Genomic DNA, 27,920 nt, shown 5'->3' on the forward strand with positions numbered 1-27,920 from the left:
TTGCAAACATCAGGACTCATGAGTTTATGCGATTGCAGGACAAATGTTTGGTGATGCTGATATCTTTGCAGGAGAACAAAAGTCTTTGGGACTCTCTTGGAACCTTAAAACTGCACATGGTTATTTTGTACTTGGGTACAAAATTCTAATCACTGGTTTAGTGAGTCTTGGACTGTGACTGAGCCCAAAGCATTTCAGTACCACCACAAAAGCCCGGTCCCTAGTGCATCCTGTTTTAGTATGGCTGTGACACTTTGAGGCTAACCAGTGACTTAAGGCAACATTTTTGGCACGAGGTCTGTTTATAGTGATCTTGGGAACTGCTTTAATAACTTTAGGTCACACTTGCGAGATCACTTGCAAGGTGAGGGAGCATCAGTCATGAGGTGCATGATCCAGCACACAGGTGCCTCAGTGTTGAAGATCGCAGCAGCTGGAGAAGGTTAAGGGAACACCCATATTTCATCTGGTTGCAGTAGATAAATGATTACATTGGAGATGTAGGAATGGACCAGTTATCTGTCTGGGTGGTTGCCATCCGGTGGTGTGGTGGATACTGCTCTGCTTCCTGACGACGACTTCTCCTTTCCTCTGCTCCCATTAGGGGGTGCCACAGCAGATCAGTCATTCCCATCTCACCCTGTTCTCTGTATCTTCCTCTGTCACACCAACCACCTGCATGTCATCCCTCAGCATAGCCATAAACCTCCTCCTTGGCCTCCTACTTCTCCTCCTGCCTGGTGGCTCCAGCCTCAGCATTCTTCTCCCTATATTGGTCCCTCCTGCACATGTCCAAACCATATCAATCTCTCCTCTCTGACTTTGTCCCCAAACCGTTCCATGTGTGCTGTCCTTCTGATATGTTTATTCCTCATCCTGTCCATTCTCGTCACTCCCAAAGAAAATTGCAACATCTTCAGCTGTGCTACCTGCTACCTACCTACTCTGCCTCCTGTCTTTTTGTTAGCGCCATGGTCTCTAAGCCGTACAACATAGCTGGTTTCACTACTGTCTTGTAAACTTTCCCCTTCACTCTAAATATTCTTCGGTCACAACAAATCACTCCTCCCACCCACTCCACCCTGCCTGCACTCTCTTCTTCACCTCCCTACCACACTCTCCATTTCTTTGGTCAGTTGACCCCAAATATTTAAACTCATCCACTTTCACCTGTTCTACTCCTTGTAGCTGCACTAGTCCACTGGACTCCTTCTTATTCACACACATGTACTCAGTCTTGCTCCTAGTGAGTTTCATTCCTCTGCTCTCCAGAGCATATCTCCACCTCTCCAGGCTAGACTCAACCTCCTCTCTACTCTCACTATAGATCACAATGTCATCTGCAAATATCATAGTCTATGGAGACTCCTGTCTGATCTAATATGTCAACCTGCCCATCACCATTGCAAACAAGAAAGAACTCAGAGCTGATTCTTAGTGTGATCCCACCTCCACCTTGAATGAGTCTACTGTGCATCTCATTGCTGTCACACTGTCTTTGTACATGTCCTGCACTCCCCTCACATACTTCTCTGCCATTCCAGACTTCCTTATACAATACCACAACTCTTCTCTTGGCACCCTGTCAAAAGCTTTCTCTGAATCCACAAACACACAATGTAACTCATTCTGGCTTTCTCTATACTTCTCCATCAGTATTCTCAGAGCAAACATTGCATCTGTAGTGCTCTTTCTCAGTATGAAACCATACTGCTGCTCACAGATCTTCACCTATTTTCTAAGCCTAGATTCTACTACTCTTTCTCATAACGTCATGCTGTGCTCCCCGACTTGTATAAAAGAACTGAAATAAATAACAGACGATCTTCTTGTATTTTCTTCTTCCATCTACTGTGCTGCTATCGTTGGCCATTCAAAAAGCAGCGGTGCAGCTGAACTGATCATCTGTTCACTTTAACAAGGACGCACTGTTTTCCATCATTTTCACTCTCTTCCGCCGTCTCTTTACACATCCTCCTCTTTACCCGAGCGCTCTGACCCCACTTTGCCACCACTCGTGAAGGCAACCCAAGAAGGATTAAGTGGCACCTGGCTGCACTCTGAGAACACTGGTCTCTTTTTAGCCGTGCACAGCAGTAGGTGAGCTGTGTTGACCCTGTAGCAGAAGGCACATTGAAGTGTGTGCGCGCACATACGTGTCTGTGTGCAGCAGATGTAAAAAAAAAAAAAAAAAAAAAAAAAAAGCACTCAACATGGTACATTAGAGACGTGAGGTTTGAAGTGAATGTTGTTGGTCTCCATCTCTGTTTCCTGCAATAAGGGCAGCTTAAATACACTGAAAGCTTGATATTTTCAAAAATGTATCTTTATCCAGTTTTCAGGTCCATCCTCTTCACACACAGTTCCACATGTCAAGTGTTTGGAATCTGCCTGGCACAAATATTTGATTACAAATAAGTTTGGAAATTGACTGTTTTAATACTCTGTCACAGAACATTGCAACTGAAGGCAAAGAATGAATTTGTGGACCATCAATCATGGAACACATGTTCTGAAATATTATTCATCATAAATTAATTCCTTTTTTGAGTGTGTGACAAAAATAAGAAAACTCTTACTTGATAAAAACTGAGGGGGCCCCACGAATTCACGAAAATTTCCCATTTTCCACCAATTTTCATTAAAAGAACACAGCTTGATTAATTCTCAAGTAAATCCTGCAAACTGACAGACGAACAGACATCCCTGGTGGCGGTGAAGTCACTGTGCTGGCATTGTCAGGCGTGTATAATCTTGAGCAAAGCTAGACAGCCAGTTAGCATCAAAAATCCTCCAATAAAGTAAAGTACTCAATTTTTCTCTCCAACTGTAAATCTTGCACGTCTATGTGGTATAACAGTTCTGTCAAAGGATAAAATATCTTAAAAGAACAAGTTTCATGTCTTTCATTTATTTTGCAAATGTTTTTGTGTATATATATATATAATATATATATATATATATATATATATATATATATATATATATATATATATATTTCCCCCCCCAAAGTGCCCAGAGGTGTTGCCAGTACTGAAGCAAAAAAGGAGGCCTCCACATGCTATAAACATACTAGTGGGGCAGCACAGAAAAATCATTGTGCTTTTAGTAATAAAAGCATGAAATCTGACTGTATATTTTCAGATATTGACATCCTGGAGCTGACCTCTGACCTACAGGGGTCAATGAATTACACAGGGGTCAAACTTTTTAAATGTGCCATTCATATTAGAAGGTATTTCATATTATTTGTCTATCATAAACATTCCAAAAAGGTATAATTTGGGCTATCTATAACTGAATATTATGAGGTAAAAGCAGCAAAAATGGTGACAAAGGTTAATTTCAGTTTCTACAGGCATCAAAAGTTGAAGTTGTTCTATTTTGGTAAAAAGTGATGCAAATTATTGGTTGAACTAATATGATTAATAAATAGAATAGTTTTGACTTTGAATGTTTGGTCTGCAAAGTAAAAGTCAATGTCGTCGTCCATTGGATTCTATGACACGTGACATATGTTACCCCGTAACATGATAACTAAGCATGACACGGTGTAAAATTATTCCTTCTTAAAACCCTATTAATTCAACCTATAATTAATTCCTTTTTGCATGATCTGTGCAAACAGTTTATTTTGGTGAAACTTTGAACGAGATGTACAATAAAGGCATTTTGAGTAAATGGTAGTATTCACACCCATTGCTCAGTACTTTGTTGATGCACTTTTGGCAGCAATTACAGCCTCACGTTTTCTTGAATATGATGCCACAAGCTTGGTGCACTGATCTTTGGGCAGTTTTGTCCATTCCTCTTTGCAGCACCTCTCAAGTTCCATCAGATTGGATGGGGAGCGTGCGCAGCCATTTTCAGATTTCTCCAGAGATGTTCAATCTGATTCAGGTCTGGGCTCTGGCTGGGCCACTCAAGGACATTCGCAAAGTTGTCCTGAAGCCACTCCTTTGATGTCTTGGCTGTGTGCTTAGGTTCATTGTCCTGCTGAAAGATGAACTGTCACCCCAGTCTGAGATCAAGAGTGCTCTGGAGCAGGTTTTCATCCAGGATGTCTCTGTACATTGCTGTGTTCATCTTTCCCTCAATCCTGACTAGTCTCCCAGTTCCTGCTGCTGGAAAAACATCCCCACAGCATGATACTGCCACCACCATGTTTCACTGTAGGGATGGTGCCTGGTTCCCTCCAAACATGATGCCTGGAATTCACGCCAAAGAGTTCAGTCTTTGTCTCATCAGACCTGAGAATTTTGTTTCTCATGGTCTGAGAGTCCTTCAGGTGCCTTTTGGCAAACTCCAGGTGGGCTGCCATGTGCCTTTTACTAAGGAGTGGCTTCCATCTGTTCCATCTACCATACAGGCCTGATTGGTGGATTGCTGCAGAGATGGTTGCCCTTCTCAAATGTTCTCCTCTCTCCACAGAGGGATGCTGGAGCTCTGACAGAGTGAGCATCAGGTTCTTGGTCACCTCCCTGACTAAGGACCTTCTCCCATGATCGCTCAGTTTAGATGGGTGGCCAGTTCTTGGAAGAGTCCTGGTGGATCCAATCTTCTTACATTTATAGATGATAGAGGCCACTGTGCTCATAGATGTGTGCCTTCTCAAATCATTTCCAATAAACTGAATCATGTCCAATAAACTGAATTTACCCCGGGTGGACCCCAGTTAAGCTGTAGAAACATCTCAAGGATGAACAGTGGAAACAGGATGCACCTGAGCTCAATTTTGAGCTTCATGGCAAAGGCTGTGAATACAAATGTAAAATGTACATGTGATTTCTTAGTTTTTTATTTTGAATAAATTTGCAAAAATCTCATCTTTTTTTCATATTGTCATTATGGGGTATTGTGTATAGAATTTTGAGGAAATAAATTTCATCTATTTTGGAATAAGGCTGTAACATAAAATGTGGAAAAGTGAAGTGCTGTGAATACTTTCCAGATGCACAGTAGTCTCCATTTTCTTTAAACAATTTTGTAATGTATCCGTTATCATTGGTACCTTGGTTGTTTATGCACAGTGCCGATAAGAATGATGTTTTGCAGTGTTGTCGGTAATCATCTATTTCCCCACAGTGATTTTTAATGTAATATAAATGATATGGATCCTAACTTGTTTTTTTTTTATTGCCCCTCTGCCTGCCCTCTCCTCAGGTGTCATTCTTCCTCTTTATTGTGTTTGTGGTTTACACCATGCTGCCCTTCTCCATGCGCGACGCCATCATCGCCAGCATATTGACCTCCGCCTCTCACACGGTTGTGCTGAGTGTCTGCTTGTCCACCACGGCCAATAGCATGGAACCTGTAGCATGGCAGGTAAGATGGTTTAAACCAATCGGGCTGCTAAAGGGCTCCATCTTGACTGTGCACAGTGGAAGTGCTTTCAGGCTGTGTGAAGCACTTTCTTTTTTGCTATTTACATGGCACAACCCTCTTTTGATTGCGGTCACCACAGTAGATCCAGTGTGGATCTACATGTTGATTTGGTAGAACTTTTTTTTTTTTGGTGGATGTCAAACTCAACATTATATGGCAAATAGTCACAGGTAGTCTCGAACTGGGAACCTTCGGGAACAACGATCACTAACCTTTTCGCCACTGCATTCAACAGAGTTGCTTGAGACAATGCTGGATATTGATACTTAACTACACCAAAACAATTTGCATATTATGTGCATGTATGCTGAAGTTACTGACGAGAAATAAATGACCTCTGCAACTGCTGCCCCTCACTTTTGGGTACAGGTACAGTGTTCTTCTATACAATGTCTTCTTGGGAACTTCTTTTCTTTCATTAGAATGTTCCTGAAATTTTCTTCAAAATATGCTCAAAAATAAACCAAAAGATTAAGTACAGTAAACTTGCGTGTCACAATACATGTATTTATATTCAACTGTACAGTACACAAGTGACGGTTTGGTGCACAGAACTATATGCAGAATACACAGTGTGACTCTGCACAGCACATTCATACACATGTGAATATTTGTTTCATAAGTCAGACATTTCTCATGCTCTGTCTAGGAGGCCTGCCCCCCCCAGCCTGCTCTCTGTGAGGCAAACAGAGACTGTGAACCAGCCATCTGTAGCAAGTGACTGTATTAGTCCACCCAGAAACGTTGCAAGCCTAAATGAAATTTGTTAATTTGACTTTTTTTTTGTTCTTCTGAAATATGAACCTAAAAACAAAAGCGTACCGATCCGCACATTTGTTGAATCACTGTCCCTGGATGAGATCAGTTTGATCATTCGAGTTTACAGACAACGCTACCAACTTATGACAAAAGTTAATGTTTTATATGAATTGGTGTAAACTTTCATGGATGTACAGTGATTTCAAAACCTGTACAGAGGGAGGTTTTATGTGATTCCATCACTGGTGCAAAAAAAAATCAAACAAACTTAAAATGGACAAAATATGGAAGGCAGTCTGGCTCAACACACTCCATACAAAAAAAAAATGACATGCTGCACAAAACATTCATTCCAATGCAAATGATGAGATGTGATCAAATTGTAATAAGATTTACATTTATACTTTGCCTCACAGTGCTGAAGTGTCTGACGGCAGCTCTCTGCTGCTCACAGATGAAACATACTGTATAAAGATTTGAAGAATATTGTAAAACACTGATATGTAAACCGAACTGTAACTTCTGTGTACCATGACTCCCCTAGTGAACTAAATTTTGGGAAAAAAGAATTATACTAACAAATAGTTACTAATTACTTAAATATTCTACCTTACTGTGACCTTTTCCAAGTTTTGAGTTTGTTAAATTGATCATTTGAATGGATTACTTTACATATGCACCACGTAAAAGTACAATTTGACTTATTACTATAATGTAAATTAGTGCATCTGAAATTATCGGCAATATTGTCTGTGTGTGTGTGTCTGTGATGGATATGGCTAACATGAAAACATCCAATTGATTTATGTGTTGAGACTGTTGCACATCAATCACAAATTATACAAAATATTATCAAGAAAGATGATGTATGAACAAGTAATTCGGCATTCAGGAACTCTCCATTAAAATTTTAATGAACCTTCCAAACACTTTGAGCAGTAGATTTGTTTGCTTTTATTTGACAGACATGATTTATGGGTCGGATTTCATCTTTGAGCCGCACTCTCGAGCAGAAGTTGGCAGAAACTAACCAAATGGAAAGAAAACATTTACTCAACTTGTTTCAAGTTTGCTGTACTCTGTTATTGAGGCACTGAATCGCCACAAAGTTTTTAAGTGTTCAGTCACATGATGTTGAGTTTCATACGTTAAAGTGTTTGTCTTCAATTTAATTAAAAAGACAATAAATGCAGTTAATTGTGCAGCGGGGTGGTCAAGTGGTTTGTGCGCTTGGGTTCAAAGCAGAAGGTTCCATCTTTAAGACCACCTGTACCTCTTCACCTTGTAATGTGGAGTTATGAGGAAGGGCAACTGGCATGAAACTTGTGTCAAATGAACTTGCAAATCTGTATCTGATCTACAGTGGTGATCAGAAGTTAGAAGCAGAAAGAGCTTATTTACAAAACCAATAAATATCGCATTGTGTAAAGATAAGAGTGTGCTTATGGAATTATTACATGAGCCAAGAACATAATGAAATCATTATTTATCTATCTGTTAGCAGGATTACATCAAAACTGCTGCATGGAGTTTTGCAAAATTTTCACCACAGATGAATAGTAGGTCATAGAAGACTACATTGTATTTTGGAAGTGATCCGGATTCTGGATCAAGATTTCCCTTTATACAGACATTGAACGATTACGTCAAAGCTACTCCATGGATTCTCACCAAATTTGCATCACAGATGGGTATTAGGAAGACTCCTCGGAATTTTGGACGTGATCCGGATTGGTGGATGTCAGAAATCTCAGATTGCTGTTAGTTTTAAATTCTGTTTATGTAATCCCACAGGAGTGATTTGAAAACTTTGTTACAGACACTGAAAATATTAGTTGACTTGTCAAGCACATTAGCACTTCATCTACATATTTAACTCTGAACAACTTTGACTTTTAAGTTACAGTAATTTGCAGAGTACTAGTCAGTTTTTTTTTTTTTTATTACTGGTAGTTTGCGACTTATACTTCAGTGTGACTTATATATCGGAAAACTCACATTCATTCATTATTAATAGCAATGACTGATAAATACAATGACTGTATATCCGTAGGTCTTTCTCATGAACCAAATCACTAAATAAAATAAACTAATAATAAAAATAAATTCTGAGAATACCAATAATAAAAATAGACTGCAACAATGCACAAAATCTAATTAAAGAAATGATTGGAAAAAATGTGACCTTTACTCCAGAAAATGTGTCCCTTCGGCTTCTTCCTTGTTGATTTGACACAAGTTTTACCCTTCTTGACACAACTCCCCATTGCGTGGAGAATGTGCAGGTGTGGGATTTGAGCTGAGAACCTTCCGCAGTGGAAATAATCACACAAACCACTTTTATTCATTCATTGTTCTGTTATCATTGGGTTCACATTGTGGTTATATAAGGTTTTCCCATCCTGTCCAGGAAATAAGATGGTAATTTTAACAATAGTTTCTATTCTAGTCAAACAAATGTGACCTATAAAATTTACCGGGACAAGAGGTTTTTATTTATTTTATTAAAAGGTCAGTGTCTCATGAGCAATATTTCTGTTCTGAGTTCAGTCTTCAATTTGTACATGTTAAAAAAAGACTAACCGGAATATAGGGAATCTTGTTCTAGACGAATGGCAGACTTTAATTAATTTCTGCTTATTCAAACCTGATTGTAAATGTCAGCGATGCCCAGTTACACCTCAGGCTAATTCCAAGTAATGAAAAAAGGAACAATCATGTATAAACCATCTCACAGAAGCTCCGTTTCAGATTGTCTTGTAGTTTAACATTTCAGGCCAAACTGTAAAGGGCACTTCTAGCATACAAAATGGGCCTTATAAATATTTTCCCAAGTGTTCCTGTGTTGATGTTTTATATGCACAATCTTCGTCTTTGCAGCCTTTCTTTGTGCATTCAGGCCTGACACAGTCTGCAGGGTTACAACTTGGTGACTGAACCCAGATTTGAACTTTAATTGGTTTGTAGTTATGAGGTTAGATTACACATGGAGGAAAAGGTGCTCAGAGCTAAAGCAGACTGTGAGGCTGGTCACTGTTGCTATAGCAAAAATAAGGGTGGAGTCACCTTGCATGTGAGAAAACGCCCCGGTAACCAGTAGGATTTATTGCCTGATGGGAATCTAACCTCTGACCCCATTCATGTTGACCACAACCCCAGTGATCGACCTCCATCTGATCTGAGCCAAGATTGAAATGCTTTGAGCCAAGGATTGCCCAAATTAAGTATTTAAGTGACATTTTGGGGTCAGCCTTCATCCTCCATACAAAGTTTGGTGCAATTGTCCAAAGGTACCTAGAAGTAGACCTGCAGATGATCAAGATACTGACCTGGACCCCAAAAATTGACCTTTGGGGAAGTTGACCTCAGTGGGACACATCTGATGTCAAGTTTGGTTATAATCAGAGTGAAACTCTAAATGCTGACCTTCAGACCCAGTTACCTTGACCCTACTGAATAACGTTTGGTAAAGTTGGCCTTTCTTTGGTAATTCTAGAAAAAAAAAAAACGCAAATGTATGTGTGTCAGGTTTGGTGCAACTCTGTGTGTGTTGGGGGGGGGGGGGGGGGGGCGTTTTTTTTTTTTTTTACCTTCGACTCCACTGATTTTGACCTTTACAAAAGCTAATCCATAAAGAGCAATTCTAGGATAGATGTACTGTATGTCCACATAAGGCAAAGGAACATTGAAGTTGTAGAATACTGCCATGGCCTGTTAGGGTCATTGAAGGATTAAAAGAAAAAGATGGTTATTGTATTAAATAACTTTATTGTCCCAAAGATGTTTTTTTTTATTGTGCTTTGTTCTCTAAAAATTATACGTATATGAGCTGACAATAATTACAGCCTTTGTCCTGTGTTTGTTGGTGTAAGTTTGCATTCTGCAAAAACAAAATTTCCGAGGAGAAAAAAGAGATTCTCTGAGATGAAACTCACAAATGTTCCAGGAAAACAAAAAAGGTAAAAGAGCGAGAAGGTTCTTTTGTTGTTTCTGTGGTTCCACAATACTTTACTTTGTGAGGTGAATCACGTGCTGCACTTCGAGGTGACGGAGTTTCAGAGTGCTGCACAACAACATTGTCATTATCATATTGTCTCACCTGAATGAGCAGTGTGTGTGTGAAAGAAAAAGAGATCTGAGTCTTTTTTTTGTGTGTGTGTGTGTCTCAAGGAGGAGCACAAACAAAAACTTGAAAACACACACACACTATTTATCCAGGATTTGTTTTAATGTATTTATTTATTTTGTCTTATGAATTTGTAATTTTTATCTCTGAGACTATTCAGTTTTTTTCCTCATAAATTTATGGGGGTTTCATTTCTCAGAAAATTCTAATCAATAATAATAATTGCAGGATCTCTTTATTGGAGCTTTTCTAATATTATATTTTATTTAATGTAACCTCTATGCAACCACGTTTGTCCCACTGAGATCGAGATTTCTTTTACAGCGGAGACCAGCACAATTGTTTTTTGTTTTTTTTAACTTCCCAGTCCATCTAACCTGCAACCTGCATGTCTTTGGATGTGGGAGGAAGCCCGAGCACCCGGAGGGTACCAACACAAACATGGGGAGAACATGCAAACTCCACACAGAAAGTCCACAGATGGGAATCGATTCCATGACCTTCTTGCTTTGAGGCAACAGTGCTAACCACTAAGCCACCATGCTGCCTAATGTTATTACAATATTAAAACCCATTTTATTCTTTATCTGCAGTTGATCTTATACAAGTTGCAAAAGCTTCATAGAATTTTTGCAGTAGCTTTCCAGTTTGATCACGACTCGCTGAGGTGACTTTTAAAGCAACCTGTGGCTCGAAATATAGTTATTGTACTAAACAACTTTATTGTTCCAAAGTTGTTTTTTTATTCTGCTTTGTTCTCTAAAAATTGTACATGACACTACTGACAATAATTGCAGCCTTTGTCCCGTGTTTGTTGGTGTAAGTTTTTATGTCTTTCCTGTGGTTAAAATTTTCTATTGCTTGTGTGAACGGGTCTATCCTGACGGCTTCCAACCTACTTTTCTTCCATTTCCAGCACGTAAGGCGGGTCTGCTGGCGTCTGGGCGGCCTGGAGCCGTGTGCCAGCAGTCAGTCTGCCCGCTGGTGCTGTGCATCGGGTCAGTTTGTCTGTCAGCGTAATTCCATCGATGGAGCCAGAACAGAGGATCTTACTGCTTAGTGTCTGATGTGAAATTATACGACATAATGAGTAAGAGGTGGGGGGAGGATTTTTATACACGCACACGTGTGTGTTAGAGAGACATTATCTCTAGAAACATAAAATGAAATGAGAATTTTGTTGTTTAAAACTTGTGACTTGTGTGCTGACATTCTTCACAATAGTTATCAGGAGAATGTAGATGCAGAGTATCATTACCTCAGAATCAAAGGGGATGGTGTTAAAATATTCATTTAATGGATAAATATTTGCTTTACTCTGTATTTATACTGTACATATTGAAGTTGATGAGTCTTTCTATTTGTATTCACTATTCAGGCTTGGAAGGCAAAACTACAAATGAGTGAGTGAGGTTGTCCAGCCAGCCAGCTTGTGTGGACAATAACTCAAAAATGATAGATGCTAACATCTTATAATTTGGTCACTTAAAAGCCTACATAACAAGGCTGAACTGATTTGTTCATGGTGAACTTTGATGCACCAGCTCAATCCCAAAAACAACTTTGTTTTGCACATGCAATATTGCGTAGATGTGTTTGAGTCGGCCCCTCGTGTTAGCATCAGCTAACAAGCAGAGATAAAATGGCAACCATGGGTAGAAACATGATGTCCCAACCGTACTGTTAATGCATCTTTATATATAACTTGCATGATGGAAATTGGGAGCAGGTGGTGTTGTGGTTGCATTAAATAAGCTTGTTTTTCCACCTCCAAAGCTGATTTCGGGACACCACCAAAGCTAACCCTGCTTGTTGTTCCTCTTTAGTAACATCAGTGATCGGTTATACAAATAGATCAGCTATTAAACCACATTTATTGCAGGCATGTAAATACATATGAGAATGAACATGATTTTTGTCCCCCCCCACAAGACCTTCAGTATAACATGCACCTGTTATGAATCTGAGATTACATTCAGCTCACACTAAGACATTAATAATGCAAATTGTCCATTTTAACAATTCCTCAGACTCCCACAGGGGATGCGACCAAATGCCTGTGAGCATACACATTGTTGTTAATTCCTGCCTCTGGTTTTCAGTGGCTGAAGATATTAAAATATATTCAATCATTTAGGTCGCCTTATTTGATATGCTCCTTGAGGTTTAGGCCTTGAATTTCCATTTTCTTCTGCAACTGATCAAAAGTCATCTTTCCGCTGCACTGGTATGAAGCCAAGTGTAGATTGTGTTCCCACTGTGTGTTCTGCATTTAAGCTGTGTGTACCTGCATGCAATTTAGTCCGTCGTTATGACAGGAAACAGCTTCTATTTTTATTATTATTATTTCTGCAGCACTGTGTCACGTGTGAAGACACAAATCTTTGTGTCTGTTTTTATGGGGTTATGCACGTGTGTGTGTGTGTGTGTGTGCGCACTGTTCTTTGTGCATTTATGGCAGGTTAGAGAGAAAACTGACCCACCTTTCGTCAAAAAAGTGACAGCTGCCAATCAAAATCGGCCACGTCACTAAGCCCCGCCCCCTCTATGACGTCATAGCCAATCAGAATCGATGACGTCACTATGTCCCGCCCCTAAGCCCCTCCCCTAGTCCCGCCTCCAAGCCCCGCCCCTTATGACGTCACAGCCAATCATAATCGATGACGTCATTATGCCCCGCCCCTAAGCCCCGCCCCTGATCCCGCCTCCGAGCCCCCGCCCCTTATGACGTCACATCCAATCAGAGTCGATGACGTCAGTATGCCCCGCCCCTAAGCCCCGCCCCCAGCTCCTCCCCTAGTTCCGCCCCTGGCTCCTCCCCTAGCCCCACCCCCAAGCTCCTCCCCTAACCCCGGCCAAGCACCGCCTCCAAGCCATACCTCCCCTCCCACCCAGGGTCTAATATTTTAATGTCATTTTATTTCATGAATTAAAGAACGATTAAAAATACCTAGATCTTTTTAATGTATTAAAGAATTAACTAATTCTGAAATAATTAAACATAAATCACTGTCTATTATTTAATGACCCTTTAATATCTTTAATTCTTAAATTATTACGTTTCCTTTTCTGTTTTTTAATTCGTAAATTAAAGAAGGGGAACAAATACCCGTCTCTCTCGGCTGTAAGTCTTTGCAGCAAGACGGTCAAATACCCACGCATAGAGCCGCTCGCGGAAACATGACCCCACGGCTGTAAAACCTGTTGCAGACGCTGTGTCTGTGTGAGTGCGTGTGTGTGTGCGTGTGTGTGTGTGTGTGTGTGTGTGTGCGTGTGTGTGTGTGTGTGTGTGTGTGTGTGTGTGTGTGTGTGTGTGTGTGTGTGTGTGTGGCGGGACACCCGCTGAGCGGAGATGCTGCCCCGAGGTGATGAACCCGAAGAACAATAAACAATGCTCCTTATCACTCACGCCAGATGATGTTTTCTTTTAAGATATTAGCCGATCGATCATGGGGCGCGGGACACCCGCTGAGCGGAGATGCTGCCCCGAGCCCGAACAATAAACAATGCTCCTTATCACTTACGCCAAACGGTGTTTTTAGAGCAAAAGGTAAGGAATTACGCCCCGCGGACGAAGAAGGGTTTAAAAATCCCCTTTCGACGATAGAGTGACATACAGCATTCACCATGGCGAGACGAACTCCGATCCTCCGCTACATCTGCGAGACCCCGGTTAACATCACCATGACAACAGAAGGCTCGCTTGCCCCAAAAAAAGCGAGAATGTACGTCAGCCGTCTGAGCCAGCCGATACCGGAGGAAGATCTGACGTACAGCCTGGAGGGGCACGAACGTTTAACTTACACGTTCGACCCGTATTATGCCCAAGTAAGTTTCTTCACTCTGGCCGAGGGTGAGACTGCCACTCGAGGAACCCCACGGGTGGCGCTTACTTCCGCCGATTGGGGTGTCTTCTCCGCGGCGGCGGGCTCGATGATTCGCGACACGGTCAACCCTGAACCTCCAGGAGATCGGACGCCGGAAAAGAAGAAAACACGCTTCCAACTCACCTGGCTCAGCGCCCAGGGGCCTCGCTATAGGGTGATATTCCAGCGTGGACCTCCTGACACTGTCTCTGAGGGTGAAATTAAGTTGGAGCGGGTTAGTGCCAGCGGCCACGTCAGAAGCGTCACAGCTGCGGCTGAGAGCTGGCATGAGATGTTCAACACCTGCAACGACAGGATTACGGGCCTCTTTACAAGGTGCCTGGCCTGGAGGGACGTTATCGAAGTCCGAAAAACTTGGCCCCTCTTTTTACTTAAAAAAAATAAATAAAAAAATAAAATAAAAAATAAAATAAAAAAAAATAAAAAAAATAAAAAAAACTCTGACGTAGCTCCTCCCCGCATGCACGGGGATTTCTATAAAAACCAGGGGACCACATCTCATTCAAGCATCGGACGACGAACCAGCATGAGCTCCTCAACCTCTCCCATTGCAGCGGCCGACAACATCGCTTGTGACTGCGCGCTCGACTGTGGAAGAGACCGGCCCTCCCTGAGCCAGGCTTCACGGACCCGCGGTGGGTACGAGAGCCCGTGGGGAGTTCAGCTCGAGGCGGTCTGGGGCGAGATCCATCCTTCTCACGCGCTTTCCAGCCCGGGAGGCGTGGGGTCTCTTCCCGCTGTCACGGAGGCCGCGAGTCCGCGGGAGGTACAAGACCTCGAGCCGGCTGAGAAATACGCCACATCTTTCGCATCTGACCGGCCTGACGGGTTCCTGTCAGAGGAATTCCTGAAAACGGTGAAAGTCGGCGTGGCACACTTACTTTTGGCTGTGATCAAAAGTTACAGACAAAAACTCTGTTACGGGTGTGAGATCGATCACCCCAGCCAGCGCCAGCACGAGTGCCTGGACCCGTTAAATGAATATTTCTTTACCGGACATTTTGAGAGATTAATGGTGAGACTCTGGAGACCGACCTTCATCCCGGCTGTGGTAAAGCTCCTAGCCCAGCGCTTCCTCAACCCATCGGCTGCGAGGGTTCAGGGGGTGGTAGAAAACATCCTCACTGAGCTGAAATACACTGATACTTTTGAAGCAAAGATCAACGAACTGTACACATGTTTCGGTGAAGACGCAGATCTCGACCTGGAGGGGATGGTAGCCGTCTATAACCCAGACGACTGAAGAAAAACCTGTTTTTTTTTTTTTGTTTTTTAAATATCATTATATTGTTTTACAGTCATGGGTAATTGTGTGATGATTCTCTTTCAAAGCTTGCGGGAAGTTTATATTATACGTGGACTCTCGTATAAGCTGGAGCGGGTAGTCATTCGCAGGCTGGAGATCCCAGACGCCCCGCCTTTATGCGCTATGGAGAGGGTTTTCGACGTTATCAGACGTCGCCCCGGGCCCGGAGTCTGGACAGATCATATCTACAGCGCGGCTCTCCATTCATCTGAAAAATCTCTGTACAACGTATTACTGAAAATCTCTGTTTTGACCACTGACGATTTTACACGGTGTAATACGATGCATCTGCTTACATTATACACTCTGTTTGTGGATGTGATAGCGTGCCGGGTGAAACAGATGGGGGTGTCCAGAGGGGAGATTGTTCCTACACTTTTAGAGCTGAATACTGAAATAAACCGTAAATGCGGGGGAGATGTATTACTGAGAGTTTTCCAGTTTTGTACGTGAACGTATGCTTTTTTCCTTCACGTATGCTGTGTTTAATAAACATGAACAATTGCTTTTTTCTCTGTGTGTGACTTTAATGAATGTAATAAAGCACATATTCTAAACCTTATACGGCCTGTGTTCTTTCCTATAATATTGTTGAAAAAGGGTGAAATGTTTTTCATATTGCAAGACAGAGTCATACAAACGAGGTTTTGGTGGAAAAAAGGTGCTCGTATGAATTAATGAGGGGTTTTAACACGGTCTCATTAAAAGCTCGAGGCTGCTCTGTGAGCGCTCTCCGCGGTGCTGAATCAGAGTTCAATTTAACGTTTCCAAGAGCTCCTATTTAAAACGTATACTTTTTTCCTTCACACATGTTGTGTTTAATAAACATGAACAATTGCTTTTTTCTCTGTGCGTGACTTTAATGAATGTAATAAAGCATATATTCTAAACCTTATACGGCCTGTGTTCTTTCCTATAATATTGTTGAAAAAGGGTGAAATGTTTTACAAATCAAATTTATATAGTGCCAAAACCACAACAAAACAGTTGCCTCAAGGCGCTTCATATTGCAAGACAGAGTCATACAAACGAGGTTTTGGTGGAAAAAAGGTGCTCGTATGAATTAATGAGGGGTTTTAACACGGTCTTATTAAAAGCTCGAGGCTGCTCTGTGAGCGCTCTCCGCGGTGCTGAATCAGAGTTCAATTTAAAACAAAAGACTAATATTTATGGTCGCTAAAACATATAAAAATGCAAAAGGACTATCCGGTTCATCATTCTGAAGAGATCCGTCTTAAAAGATGGGTGATGAGGGTTTAATGAAGGATGTATATTATAGTCCGGTAAATCCGGGGAGTTTTGGAGGGCCGGAGCGTTTACGCAGGGCTCTGCATGATCAACACAGCTCTAAAATTCGTATGAAGCATATCAGAGATTTCCTGTCGGGGGAAGATGCATACACATTACACAAACCTGCCAGGACGCATTTTCCAAGAAATAGAGTATTTGTCACAAACCCGCTTAACCAATTTCAGGCGGATTTATGCGACATGCAGGGGTTATCAGATTTTAACGACGGGTACAAGTACCTGCTGACCGTTATCGATATCTTCTCAAAAAAAGCGTATGCCAGACCTCTGAAGTCAAAGCAAGGGCGCGAAGTCTCACAGGCCTTTGCCTCACTCTTAAAGCAGAGCGGGGTGCCTCTGAAGATGCAGACTGATGCCGGGAAAGAGTTTTTTAACAAATCGTTCAAGGATTTAATGAAAAAACACCGGATTCTACATTTTGCCACCGCAAGTGATCTGAAAGCCTCGGTTGTCGAGAGGTTTAATCGCACGCTAAAGACGAGAATGTGGAGATATTTTACTGCTAAAAACACGAGAAGATACATCGACGTCCTACCGTCTTTACTCACGGCTTATAACGAGAGTTATCATAAAAGCATTAAGATGAGGCCGAATGAGGTTAATGATCGAAATGTCGATCAAGTGTTTCAAAATTTGTATGGGGCATCCACCCTACGCAGGAGGCCTGTGAAGTGTAAATATAAGGTCGGAGATATAGTCAGGGTCTCCAAGCTCAGGGGAGTTTTTGATAAAAAATATGAACAAAGTTTTACGGATGAAATGTTCACGGTGTCAGAATGTATACAACGTACGCCGCCCGTTTATAAATTGAAAGATTATGACGGTGAGATCATTGAAGGCTCATTCTATGAACCGGAATTGCAGAAGGTTAAAATAGCAAAAGACAGACCGTATCAGGTTCAAGAAATTATTCGTGAACGTTTTACCAAGGGAAAGAAATTTGTATTTGTCAGATGGAAAAATTGGCCCGAGAAATTTAACTCCTGGGTTCCCGCGGACCAGCTGATGGCCGTATAAATATGAGAACTTCCATCTTCAACCGACATATGAGAAATGGATCGGGATCTGAAACACGGATTTTATATGACTCTGCCTTCAAACGCCAGCCTAAAAGTATTCCCGGACAACACAATTTCATGCTACCAGGTGGACTTGGCTCGACACCTGGATCTAGAGGGTGACTGGGATGTGGCGCTGACGGAAATTTGTTATCCGCACACCTGGTTAAATATCCCGGAAAAGCCTTCCTGTACGTTCCAGGTGATGAAAATTACGGGCAAGAACAAACTCGCCGTTCACTCGCGATATTTTGACACGGGATATTATGATAACTTTGAGGTTATTGCAGGGCTGATAAACCCTCGTTTGAAGACTATAGATCCGAATCTGACTTTAAAATATGACGATATCCAGAAAAAGTTTCTGTGGGAAGGAGACGGTACCAGCCAGGTATATTTTGAAGCCCCGACGGCGTACATGCTGGGGATGCACCCTAATCAATGGCTGAGATGCGGACCCGGGGTCACGAGCTGTCCCCGCTACCCCGATATAAAAGCAGGGATGTATCACCTGTTCTGTTATACAGACGTTGTACAGCCTCAGGCGGTGGGTGACGCTTTTGCTCCTCTCCTCCGAGCGTTCGAAATTGGAGGTCGTTTCGGGGAAATAATTACAAAGAAATTCAACCCTGCTTATTACATCCCGGTCTCCAAAAGACATATTGAGACAATACGCATCGAAATCAAAAGCGATCAAGATCAAACGGTGGATTTCAGATACGGTAAAGTGGTTGTGACATTACATTTTAAACCGGCGGGATAAAAAAAAAATGGCTGGGGCAGCGCACAAAGCCGACATTTATAGATTTGTGCCTTACTATGAAAATCAAGTCGGGAATGGCCTTCACGGCTTCCACGGCGCTCCTGTTATGTACGGGCGCGGGCTCGGGAACATATTTTCGAAACTGTTCAAATTTGTGTCGCCGCTGATTAAACAAGGATACACGATCGCCAAACCTCACCTGAAAAACGCAGCCCGAAGCATCGCTTCCGACGTAGTGAGCCGCGTTGTTGAGAGGGCCGGACGGAGTCAGGAGCCCGAGCAGCAGCGGGGGTCCGGGATCATGGTGCTCTCAAGAAGGCCCCGGAAACGCCCCCCGGGGAAACGGGTCAAAACAGTTAAAAAGCGAAAGACCCCCGGAAAAAGCAGAACAGTTCGAAGGAAGCATAAGAAGAGGAGGTTGTCCGGGGATATTTTCTCTTAAACAATGTCTCTTTTGCGAAATAATTCCCCCGAATGCACCATGAGCGAATTGGATTTATTCGCCGTCCCCGGGACCCAGCTGTCCATCGAGCAAAGCCAATACGTTGAAGTCAGCCCGTTATCAGCCCTGACGGACATGGGCCCTATCGAGTTTTTTATCCCCGGAGACGGTGAGAGGTATTTAGACCTCAATAATACGCTGCTTTATCTGCGAATGAAAATTACAAACGCCGACGGGACTGACCTGGCTAATGACGCCCGCGTGGGCGTCATAAATTATCCTCTCAATACGATTTTCTCACAAGTCGACGTGACTCTGGGTGACCGGCTGATTTCCCAGTCCAGCGCGACGCACCCGTACAGGGCAATGATTGAGACGCTGCTGAACTTTTCCCCCGCTTCATTGAAATCGCAGTTCACGGGCGGTTTGTTTTACAAGGACACCCCGGGTCAGCACAATTCGACCGCTGTGGATGACGCGGGCCCGAATAAAGGCCTCGTGAGCAGAGCGCGCTTTAGCGCCGAATCGCGTGAATTTCAAGTTCAGGGTCCGCTGCACGCGGACATATTTTTCTGCGAGAGGCTTCTTCTGAATAACATTGATCTAAGAGTTAAATTAATTCGAGCCAGCGATGCTTTCTGCCTGATGGGGCTGGCGGCCTCCACTTTCAAGCTGAAAATTCTGGGCGCATCCCTATTCGTTAAGAAAGTCACCGTATCCCCTGCAGTGAGATTGGGCCACTCCGCGGCTCTCATGAAAGGGAACGCCGTGTACCCGTTATCACGAATCAACGTTAAGACTTACGTGATCCCCAGCCATTCCAGGATATGCAACCAGGAGAACCTGTTTTTAGGAACCATGCCCAAATATGTGGTTCTGGGTATGGTGAATCACAATGCATTCAGTGGGAGAAGAGATCTGTCCCCGTTTGAATTTGCACACTATGACCTGGAGTACCTCGCACTCAGTCAAAACGGGAGACAGCTGCCGGCTAAAGCTTTCCAGCCTGAATTTAACAACGAACTCTCTGTCAGGGAGTTTTACAATCTCTACACCGCGACCGGACGACACCTCAAAGACCAGCCTCTCTGTATAGACCGGGAGGATTTTGCGCGCGGCTACGCGCTGTACGTCTTCAATTTAAACCCGGAGGAGGACAGCGGCGCTCTGAGCCCCGTCTCCACAGGCACCCTGCGACTTGAAATGAGATTCAGAGTCGCGACTCCGCATACCACCACGCTGATAGTGTACGCGTGTTATGATTCTCTCCTGGAGATTAATTCCAAGCGACAGGTCCTTGTGGATTTTTACTGATGAACACCCTGGAATTGGACGCAGTTATGAGGGGCTTAATAGGAGACCTGTTTGCCGGTGTTTTTGCGTCTGACGAGTTATTCCGGATCAAGCCGGGCCCTCCCGTATATTTCATTGTAAACACCCACCCTAGACATTTACCGGGAGAACACTGGTTAGCGCTCACCGTTGAAAAAAATGGTCGAGCCACATTTTTTGACTCGTTCGGCCTCAGCCCTGACTTTGATTACTACCCTAAAAGCATCCTGCAATATCTGGAGAATCTCCCAGATGTTAAAAACATTCTGTATCACAACAAGCAGCTTCAGCACGAGTTATCCGACGTATGCGGACAACACTGCGTGTATTATCTGTATAACAGAGCCAGTGGGAAGTCGTACCGGGACGTGGTGTCTTTATACTCCGAAAATACTATCGCGAACGATGATTTGGTTTCTGATTTTGTGAAAAGATATCGTTATTGCCTTAAGAAAAGCTGCAATACCTCCTGTAACCAGCTAGCAGGGCCTCTGCATGAGTTTAAATATTGTCACGGCTTGTGTTAACCGGCGTTCCTATTTTTTATGTTTTTCCGTGTGAAAATGTAACCCCCGTCTTAGAACGCTCTCCCGATCATACCTTTAAAGTTTTATTGCGTTTGGAAAATTTAAACCCCCGTTTTTTAAATGTAGAAAGAAGCCTTGACCTTTGACCTTTGATTTTTGTATGTGTTTTTTTCGCCTGAAAACGGGGTGGATGTGTGAGAGCGGCCTTCCGATCATACCTTTAAAGTTTTAACGCGTTTGCATAATGTAAACCCCCGTTTTTAAACGTAGAAAGAAGCTTTGACCTTTGACCTTTGATTTTTTGTATGTGTTTTTTTTCGCCTGAAAACGGGGTGGATGTGTGAGAGCGGCCTTCCGATCATACCTTTAAAGTTTTAACGCGTTTGCATAATGTAAACCTCCGTTTTTAAACGTAGAAAGAAGCTTTGACCTTTGACCTTTGATTTTTTGTATGTGTTTTTTTTTGCCTGAAAACGGGGTGGATGTGTGAGAGCGGCCTTCCGATCATACCTTTAAAGTTTTAACGCGTTTGCATAATGTAAGCCTCCGTTTTTAAACGTAGAAAGAAGCTTTGACCTTTGACCTTTGATTTTTTGTATGTGTTTTTTTTTCGCCTGAAAACGGGGTGGATGTGTGAGAGCGGCCTTCCGATCATACCTTTAAAGTTTTAACGCGTTTGCATAATGTAAGCCTCCGTTTTTAAACGTAGAAAGAAGCTTTGACCTTTGACCTTTGATTTTTTGTATGTGTTTTTTTTTCGCCTGAAAACGGGGTGGATGTGTGAGAGCGGCCTTCCGAACATACCTTTAAAGTTTTAACGCGTTTGCATAATGTAAACCCCCGTTTTTAAACGTAGAAAGAAGCTTTGACCTTTGACCTTTGATTTTTTTTTATGTGTTTTTTGTGAAAAATGTTCCGAATGTGTAGAAAATGCACCCCCGATCATACCTTTAATGTTTTTGCATCGTTGTTATTAAGTAGAGAAGTGTTGAAAGTTGTTTTTTAAACCGTATACCGAATAAAAGTGATGAAGGCCGGAGATGAGTTTCAGTCTGTGTTTTATTAGTAACAATATACAAAACGTGACTGACTGCGATGTATTTTAAAGAATCTTGATCATAATATCCAGTCAGTTTTTAATTCGATACCCTCCTTTTATGGTGAGAAACCTTCCCAGCGTTGGAAGTCTTTTTTTTTCTTAAGTTTCTTCCTGGCCGGCGAATCGGTTAAAAGAAGGGATTCATCCGGCGAGCTGCTCCGGCCTTTTTTAAGCTTCTGAAGCTGCTCGCGGGCTTGCGGGTTTGATACGCACGCCACCGGGATGTTCCGCTCCTGTAAAATATTGAGGAACTTCACCCAGCCTGTAGGAGGGCTTGATTTCTTGAACGAGGATCCGAGATGTTTCATAAGATCTATGGCGTGAGACCCCCTCACGACTTTCCCCTTGTAAATAAATTCCCCCGACGGACTCCAGCGCGTATCACCCTTCGATAATTTCCTCATAATATATTCAGCGTTTCTACGCTCTCTGGAGGGGATATTCTTCAGGACCTCTGTGACAGTCTCATCCTCCTCCTCCTCCTCCTCCACCCCCTCCTCCTCAGGTTGCTTAGCGACGCGAGTCTCTTGCGGGGGTGAAACGCGTGATTCGAGTTCCCCCTGCTTGATCAGGGTTAAATAGCGCTGCAGCAGAGCCTCATACTTTTTAATTTTTTCATAAGGAGAGTGAGTACGTTCTTCCAGTATACCTCGCATTCGCGAGTCTAAATCATTTTCCGCCGTTTGTCTGATGTTATTTCCGCTCGGCGGAACGGAATGACTGAGTTGAAGCATCTGCTGTGGAGTGAGTAAAAACATCTTTTGCGCCGCTTTGAACGCCATTATCCTCTGGGTACTATTAGACTCGTTATAACGGGCAGGGCCGCGGCGAGCAGAGGCAGGAGAAAGCCGCCCGTCTGAATCAGCGCTCCCCGCTTCTTTTTATAACTGGTTTTTCTGTCGGCCAGAAGACGTAAAACTCTTTTTCGTTTTTTCAAGGCCCGGAATTGAGAGTCGCTCAAGGCGATATTCCCCTTTAATATATTCAAAGCGATCTCGGATAAAGTTTTCAGAAGCTCCGCCCTGCAGGTCTTCAGGCTGTGGTGACGCTCCCTCGCCCCGGCTCTGATTAGCGCTTTAAGAGCGGGGGCGTTCCTTTTTAAAAGAGAGCTCATATCCGTTTATCTTTCTGTAAATAAACTGTGGGCCACTCGTGCGGGAGTAATCCCGATCTCAGTCTGAACTGATCTGGACACTCCTGCGTGCAATCCAGTAATAAATACCCGTAAGGTACGCTCGTAGCATCATCAAGTGCCTCCAAAAAAAATTGTTTTCTGCCGGGAAACATTTGCTGAGCCAGAATGTTCATCTGTAACTTGTCTCTGGGATTTTTAAACAGCACCATATAATTACAATTCAAACTGATGGTTCGACTGTATTTCCCTTTATGAAACACGTTCTGTGTGATCATGATGACGCTCATATTCCGGTGATGTCTGTACTGGGTGAAAATTCTTACAACTTCAGGATGATCCGTTGCTTGAAAGATGAGATCGTCCAAAATAACCAGATGGCTCTGACCTTCAGGGAAAAGGCTGTCGTCCAGAAATGAGTCAGGGAGTCCTCTTACAAATTTAATATTTTTATTCTTCAGTTCAGAATACAGAGGTTGTTCAGACGTATACAGCCATACAATGTTGTCAGGCACATGTCTCATAGCGTGGCTACAATTTTCCAGCAATGTTTTCACAAACACAGTCTTTCCCGAACCACTCGGTCCAACGATGAGACAGGAGAATGGGAGCTGAAGTCTGGGGTCAATCTCCACCGTATTTCCAGAGTGAGACATGTTTCAAAATCCGAACGGTTCGGTTTCCCCGTCCTTTAAAAGACGCCGCTTGTCATACACCACCCTGAAGGATTTTTGAAATGACACGTTTGTCAAACTGAAACTGCTTTTATGACGTTTAATTCCCTGCTGCGGCGTTATGATAGATGCAGCGAGGGCGGGATCTTTTATATAACCCTCGACCAGATCTTTGACGCTGTCAAAGTTTATTTTCTGACAGCTTTCGTGGGTTTGAGTGATCCCCTTCACACGCATGACCGTTTTACCTCGTGCGGTTTTATATGTGTAACTTTTAGGTCCCGCCGCTGCAAACTCTGTGATGACGTCGCCGTTCAACTCGTCGGTGAGCTGCCCCAGATAATTACCGGTAGGCAGCGGGGTTTCACCCCGCCTACAAACGTAAATCAGGCTATCGGTATCATAATACAGAATCCTGTCAGGATTTGCCACAGCCTCCATAAAACCGTACAAGGTCAAACGCGCGTACGCCGTTGTAAACGCCGCGATGAAAATATTGACGGTTTTACCCGGTCGGCTGACGTGCCGCGGGCCGTACCTCCATTGAACCATAGCCGCCTGACTGCTGAGGAATGTTAGATATGTGACCTCGTACTCTTCAGAAAACAGATACCTGAACAGATCGTCAGCATTTTTAACGAGCGCGGTCTGCGTCAGATTTGCCCTCTGGGCGAATTTCCCCCAGAAGGAGTTGAGGCAGATCTTAGCCATCTGACGTTTTGCCGGATTGTGACTGATTTTTTCTGGGTCTAAACGAATCTTCTGATTCAGCCAGTAGTCCGTGATGTATTTTTCTCTGCTCTCGGAGTCTTTATCAAATTCGGGAGGGAAACCAGAGGCTTCCTGCTTGTGTTTTAAGAAGGTGTTTATGTACCCCTCAAAGATTTTATCACTTTTTTCCTCAAAATGCCAGACTTCAAAAATCTTAGCTACAGCATAGCCTGTATCCAGAGCTTTGTGGAATTCCGGGGTCGTCCAAGTCCCAGACAGAGCTCTCTGCTGCTGACTGTGTGTGCACGCTGCAGCTTGATTATTTTCATCAGCGCAGGTGCGACACAGAGTAAACACCAGTTTACCGTGAGGAGTTCTGTGTGGGAGGACGGGGAATTTTAGCCCCTGGGGCGGGTACACGATGGCTTTGATGAGCCCGAAATAAGTCCTGGGGTCTCTGAAATTTCTCTCTATAATTTCCGGATGCCCCGTGGGATATGTGAAATTTACGTTAACGTAAGGATACAGCGAGGTCACGTCGACGTAATAGACCGTCTCATCTTGCTCAGCCGTGTACCTCAGACGGGCCGCGCAAGTCCGACCGCCGTATAAAGCGTCGCGAGGTTCGAGGGGCGGCGGTAACCCCCTGCGGGCGAGGAAACACCGAACGCTCTCATCCCTCAGCCTCATTTCAAGCCATTGATGCTCCCAAATTACGTTGAGGGTGACGCCCGGCATAGCCCGCAGAAAGGCTATTTTTTTCTGACACGCTGCGTGGAGCTCTCCAAATGAGGTGTTTGTGAGAGGGTTTATTTCATGCTGTGTAAAACACCTTGCACACCCGTGGTAAAAACACCCGAGAAACTCCCACACTTTTATCCGGCCGTCAATCTGAGCATACCCATCAACATAATAACCTCCTATTTTTTTCTCGCCCCTGTTTAGAGCATGATCGATGATAATGTTTTGCGTCTCAGCAACCCATTCTAACCATTGCACGGCCACGTCCGAATATTTTTTATGCCTCGTTCTATAATTGTCGGCGGAGGGGATCGCCAGCGTTTTTGGAGCAAGAAAGTTAGTTTGGAAGACTTTCGTACACGCCGAGGCGATTGTAACGCAGGTAAAAGGATCCACGAGTGTTTCAGCGATGAATTCAGACATAAATTTGGAGCAGGCTGCAGCCAAGATTTTTGTGTCGTTATCACAATACATAACGGCCTCGGCTTTAAAATCGAAAATTGCGTTTTTTTTCCGCACGTACCACGCGTTAAATTCCTCTCTTTCTCCCTCTGACATATTTGCGACCCCGTAAGCCGCTGAGTCAGGGTACGGACCGACATAGTTCAGATTTTTTTCTGAACTGAACAGGTGCGGAAAGTAACCTTTGCGGATGATTTCGTCTTTCAGCCGGATCCCCAGGGCTTTAGGCATCTGAGATAAGCGCATTGTAAGGAAAGATAACGAATCTATATATTTCTGTTTAAAGGCGGCGTCTGTCATGAGTAATAGTTTACTCCCGGTCATAATCACAGCGGGGGTTACGCCCTGCTGGACTAAATACTTTAGAAGCAAATAGCCGTCAAAACCTTTTGAGTTGTGAGCGATGAACACGTATTCTTTGAATTTTCTCGTTCTAAAATGTTTAAAGAAGCGGGCTACGCAGTCTGTCCCCCATGCGCTCCAAAAATCACCCGTCTTTGTTACAGCGCTGACGTAAAACGGTACGTGTTCCCCGTTATTATCGACATACGTTTCAAAATCATAAAAAACGTATTTCTCTGAATGCGTCTCTTCAGCTTTGAGCGGGGTCATATAGCAGAGGTGACCCTCGCTCGGCTCCTGGAGAGCCTCGCCGCATATATGACACCTCTTCTGCTTACACACGTGCGGAGCGCTGTTTTTAGAAAACGCTATGTAATACTCACGTTTACATCGAGAGCATTTTTTTCTGTTATCACACACATTAACGAACTTACCGGCGGAAGGACGATACTTCGGCTGTTTATGCAGGCTGTAACAGGTGGGAGAGCGACACTCCTTGTTACATTCGCTGCAGAATACAGGGTTATTTTTCTCATAACACTGCGTGGATTCACAAATTTTACAATATGACGGACAATTATGGGAGGCGTGGTTATTGTACCCCTCAAAGCAAAACTTACATACATATTTCACTCCCAAAAATCTCTTTAAATCGATGATTCCGTAAAAATGATTATTAAACAGAAAAACGAAAAGAGTTTTCTGCTGCGCCGGTATTCCTGTCTGGAATTTTGTCAGCTTTCTCTCCCCTTCGGCTCTGAAAAACACCACAATTTTACAACCCAGAGCGTTTTCAAATTTTCCCACCTGCTCTAAAGATACCGGCGTAGCTTCCGTTAATCCGACGCTATTTTGTAACGCCAGTCCGCGCTGCTCCGCCTCGTGCGTACTCAGATGAGGATTCAATAACTGAACGAGGTTTATCGCGAAACATAAACTGTTGTCAGGATTATACACGATATTAAGGCATTTGGATTTTTTCCTCAGAACCTCGTGATGGAGGAGGTCATCTATTCTGCGCTTCCCCGCGCCGTTCTGGTTGCGGATGACTTGAACCACTAATTCCAGAGACTCGTCGGCTAAAACGTTGGAATTTGATTGTATCAATCGTTCTAACAGATTTTGGAAGCCCGTCACATCACCAGCGTCGTTATATGAGCTGATCAAAGCGGCCTCGTTGTAGACTGAGTCCCCACGAATCTCCATTTGGATAAAGTCCCCGGCCCTGGCGTGTGTTAAAGCCTTTTCGACCGAGTTATGAAGAGCCCCAACGACGTTACGGTAAAATTCAGCGTAGTCGGGAATTTCGTCGGCGCGCTGGAAATTTAGAGGCAGCCTGATTTCGATATTGTTAAAAGCAGGTCTCCTGATGACGTTAGCAGCCCCACCACCCGTCATGGGAGAGTGTCGGCTGGGTCCCGGTCGTGCATCATCTCCGTCTTCCATCAAAACAGAGATCGCCGCGTTTATCGGGGTTAAACGAGCTCTGTTTAAAACCTCTTCTCCGCGCGCATTGCGCGGGGAGGGACTTCTTAAAGGTGAAAAAGCGCGAGCGTCGTTAGGCGTTTGATTTAATTCATCCACCGCGGATTGGACGTGAGGATTAACTTCACACGCGAGGAGGTTTACGGCGTTATTTAACGGAGTCAGACGTACCTGGTTCAACGCCGCGGGACCGGACTCGTCTGGAGGTGAGGTGTGCGGGGGGTCAGGGGGCTCTTCAGTATCAGACTGGACCGTCGAATTTATAGCGTTAATCGCAGAAATGATGTAGGGGTTAATTTCTTCCGATTCTCGTTCAGCCGCTAAATTGTTAAGAGCCTCATTTAACGGTGTTAAACGAACACGGCTTAAAAGTCTCTCT

General features: G+C 43.5%; 1 protein-coding gene across 2 annotated transcripts in view; it reads left to right on the forward strand.

Moving 5' to 3' along the window:
- Positions 1 to 27,920, forward strand: part of adcy2a (adenylate cyclase 2a) — a 173,085-nt gene that overhangs the window by 51,275 nt on the left and 93,890 nt on the right. For both annotated transcript variants that reach the window (XR_004561937.1, XM_034175261.1), the window contains exon 3: positions 5,164 to 5,325. Coding sequence is in view for 1 of the 2 variants with exons in the window: in XM_034175261.1 (XP_034031152.1) it covers positions 5,164 to 5,325 (162 nt within the window). In the remaining variant the exon portion in view is untranslated. The remainder of the gene's footprint in view (positions 1 to 5,163; positions 5,326 to 27,920) is intronic.

The sequence above is a fragment of the Thalassophryne amazonica genome, chromosome 7 (assembly GCF_902500255.1).
Source record: "Thalassophryne amazonica chromosome 7, fThaAma1.1, whole genome shotgun sequence".
Taxonomy (NCBI): domain Eukaryota; kingdom Metazoa; phylum Chordata; class Actinopteri; order Batrachoidiformes; family Batrachoididae; genus Thalassophryne; species Thalassophryne amazonica.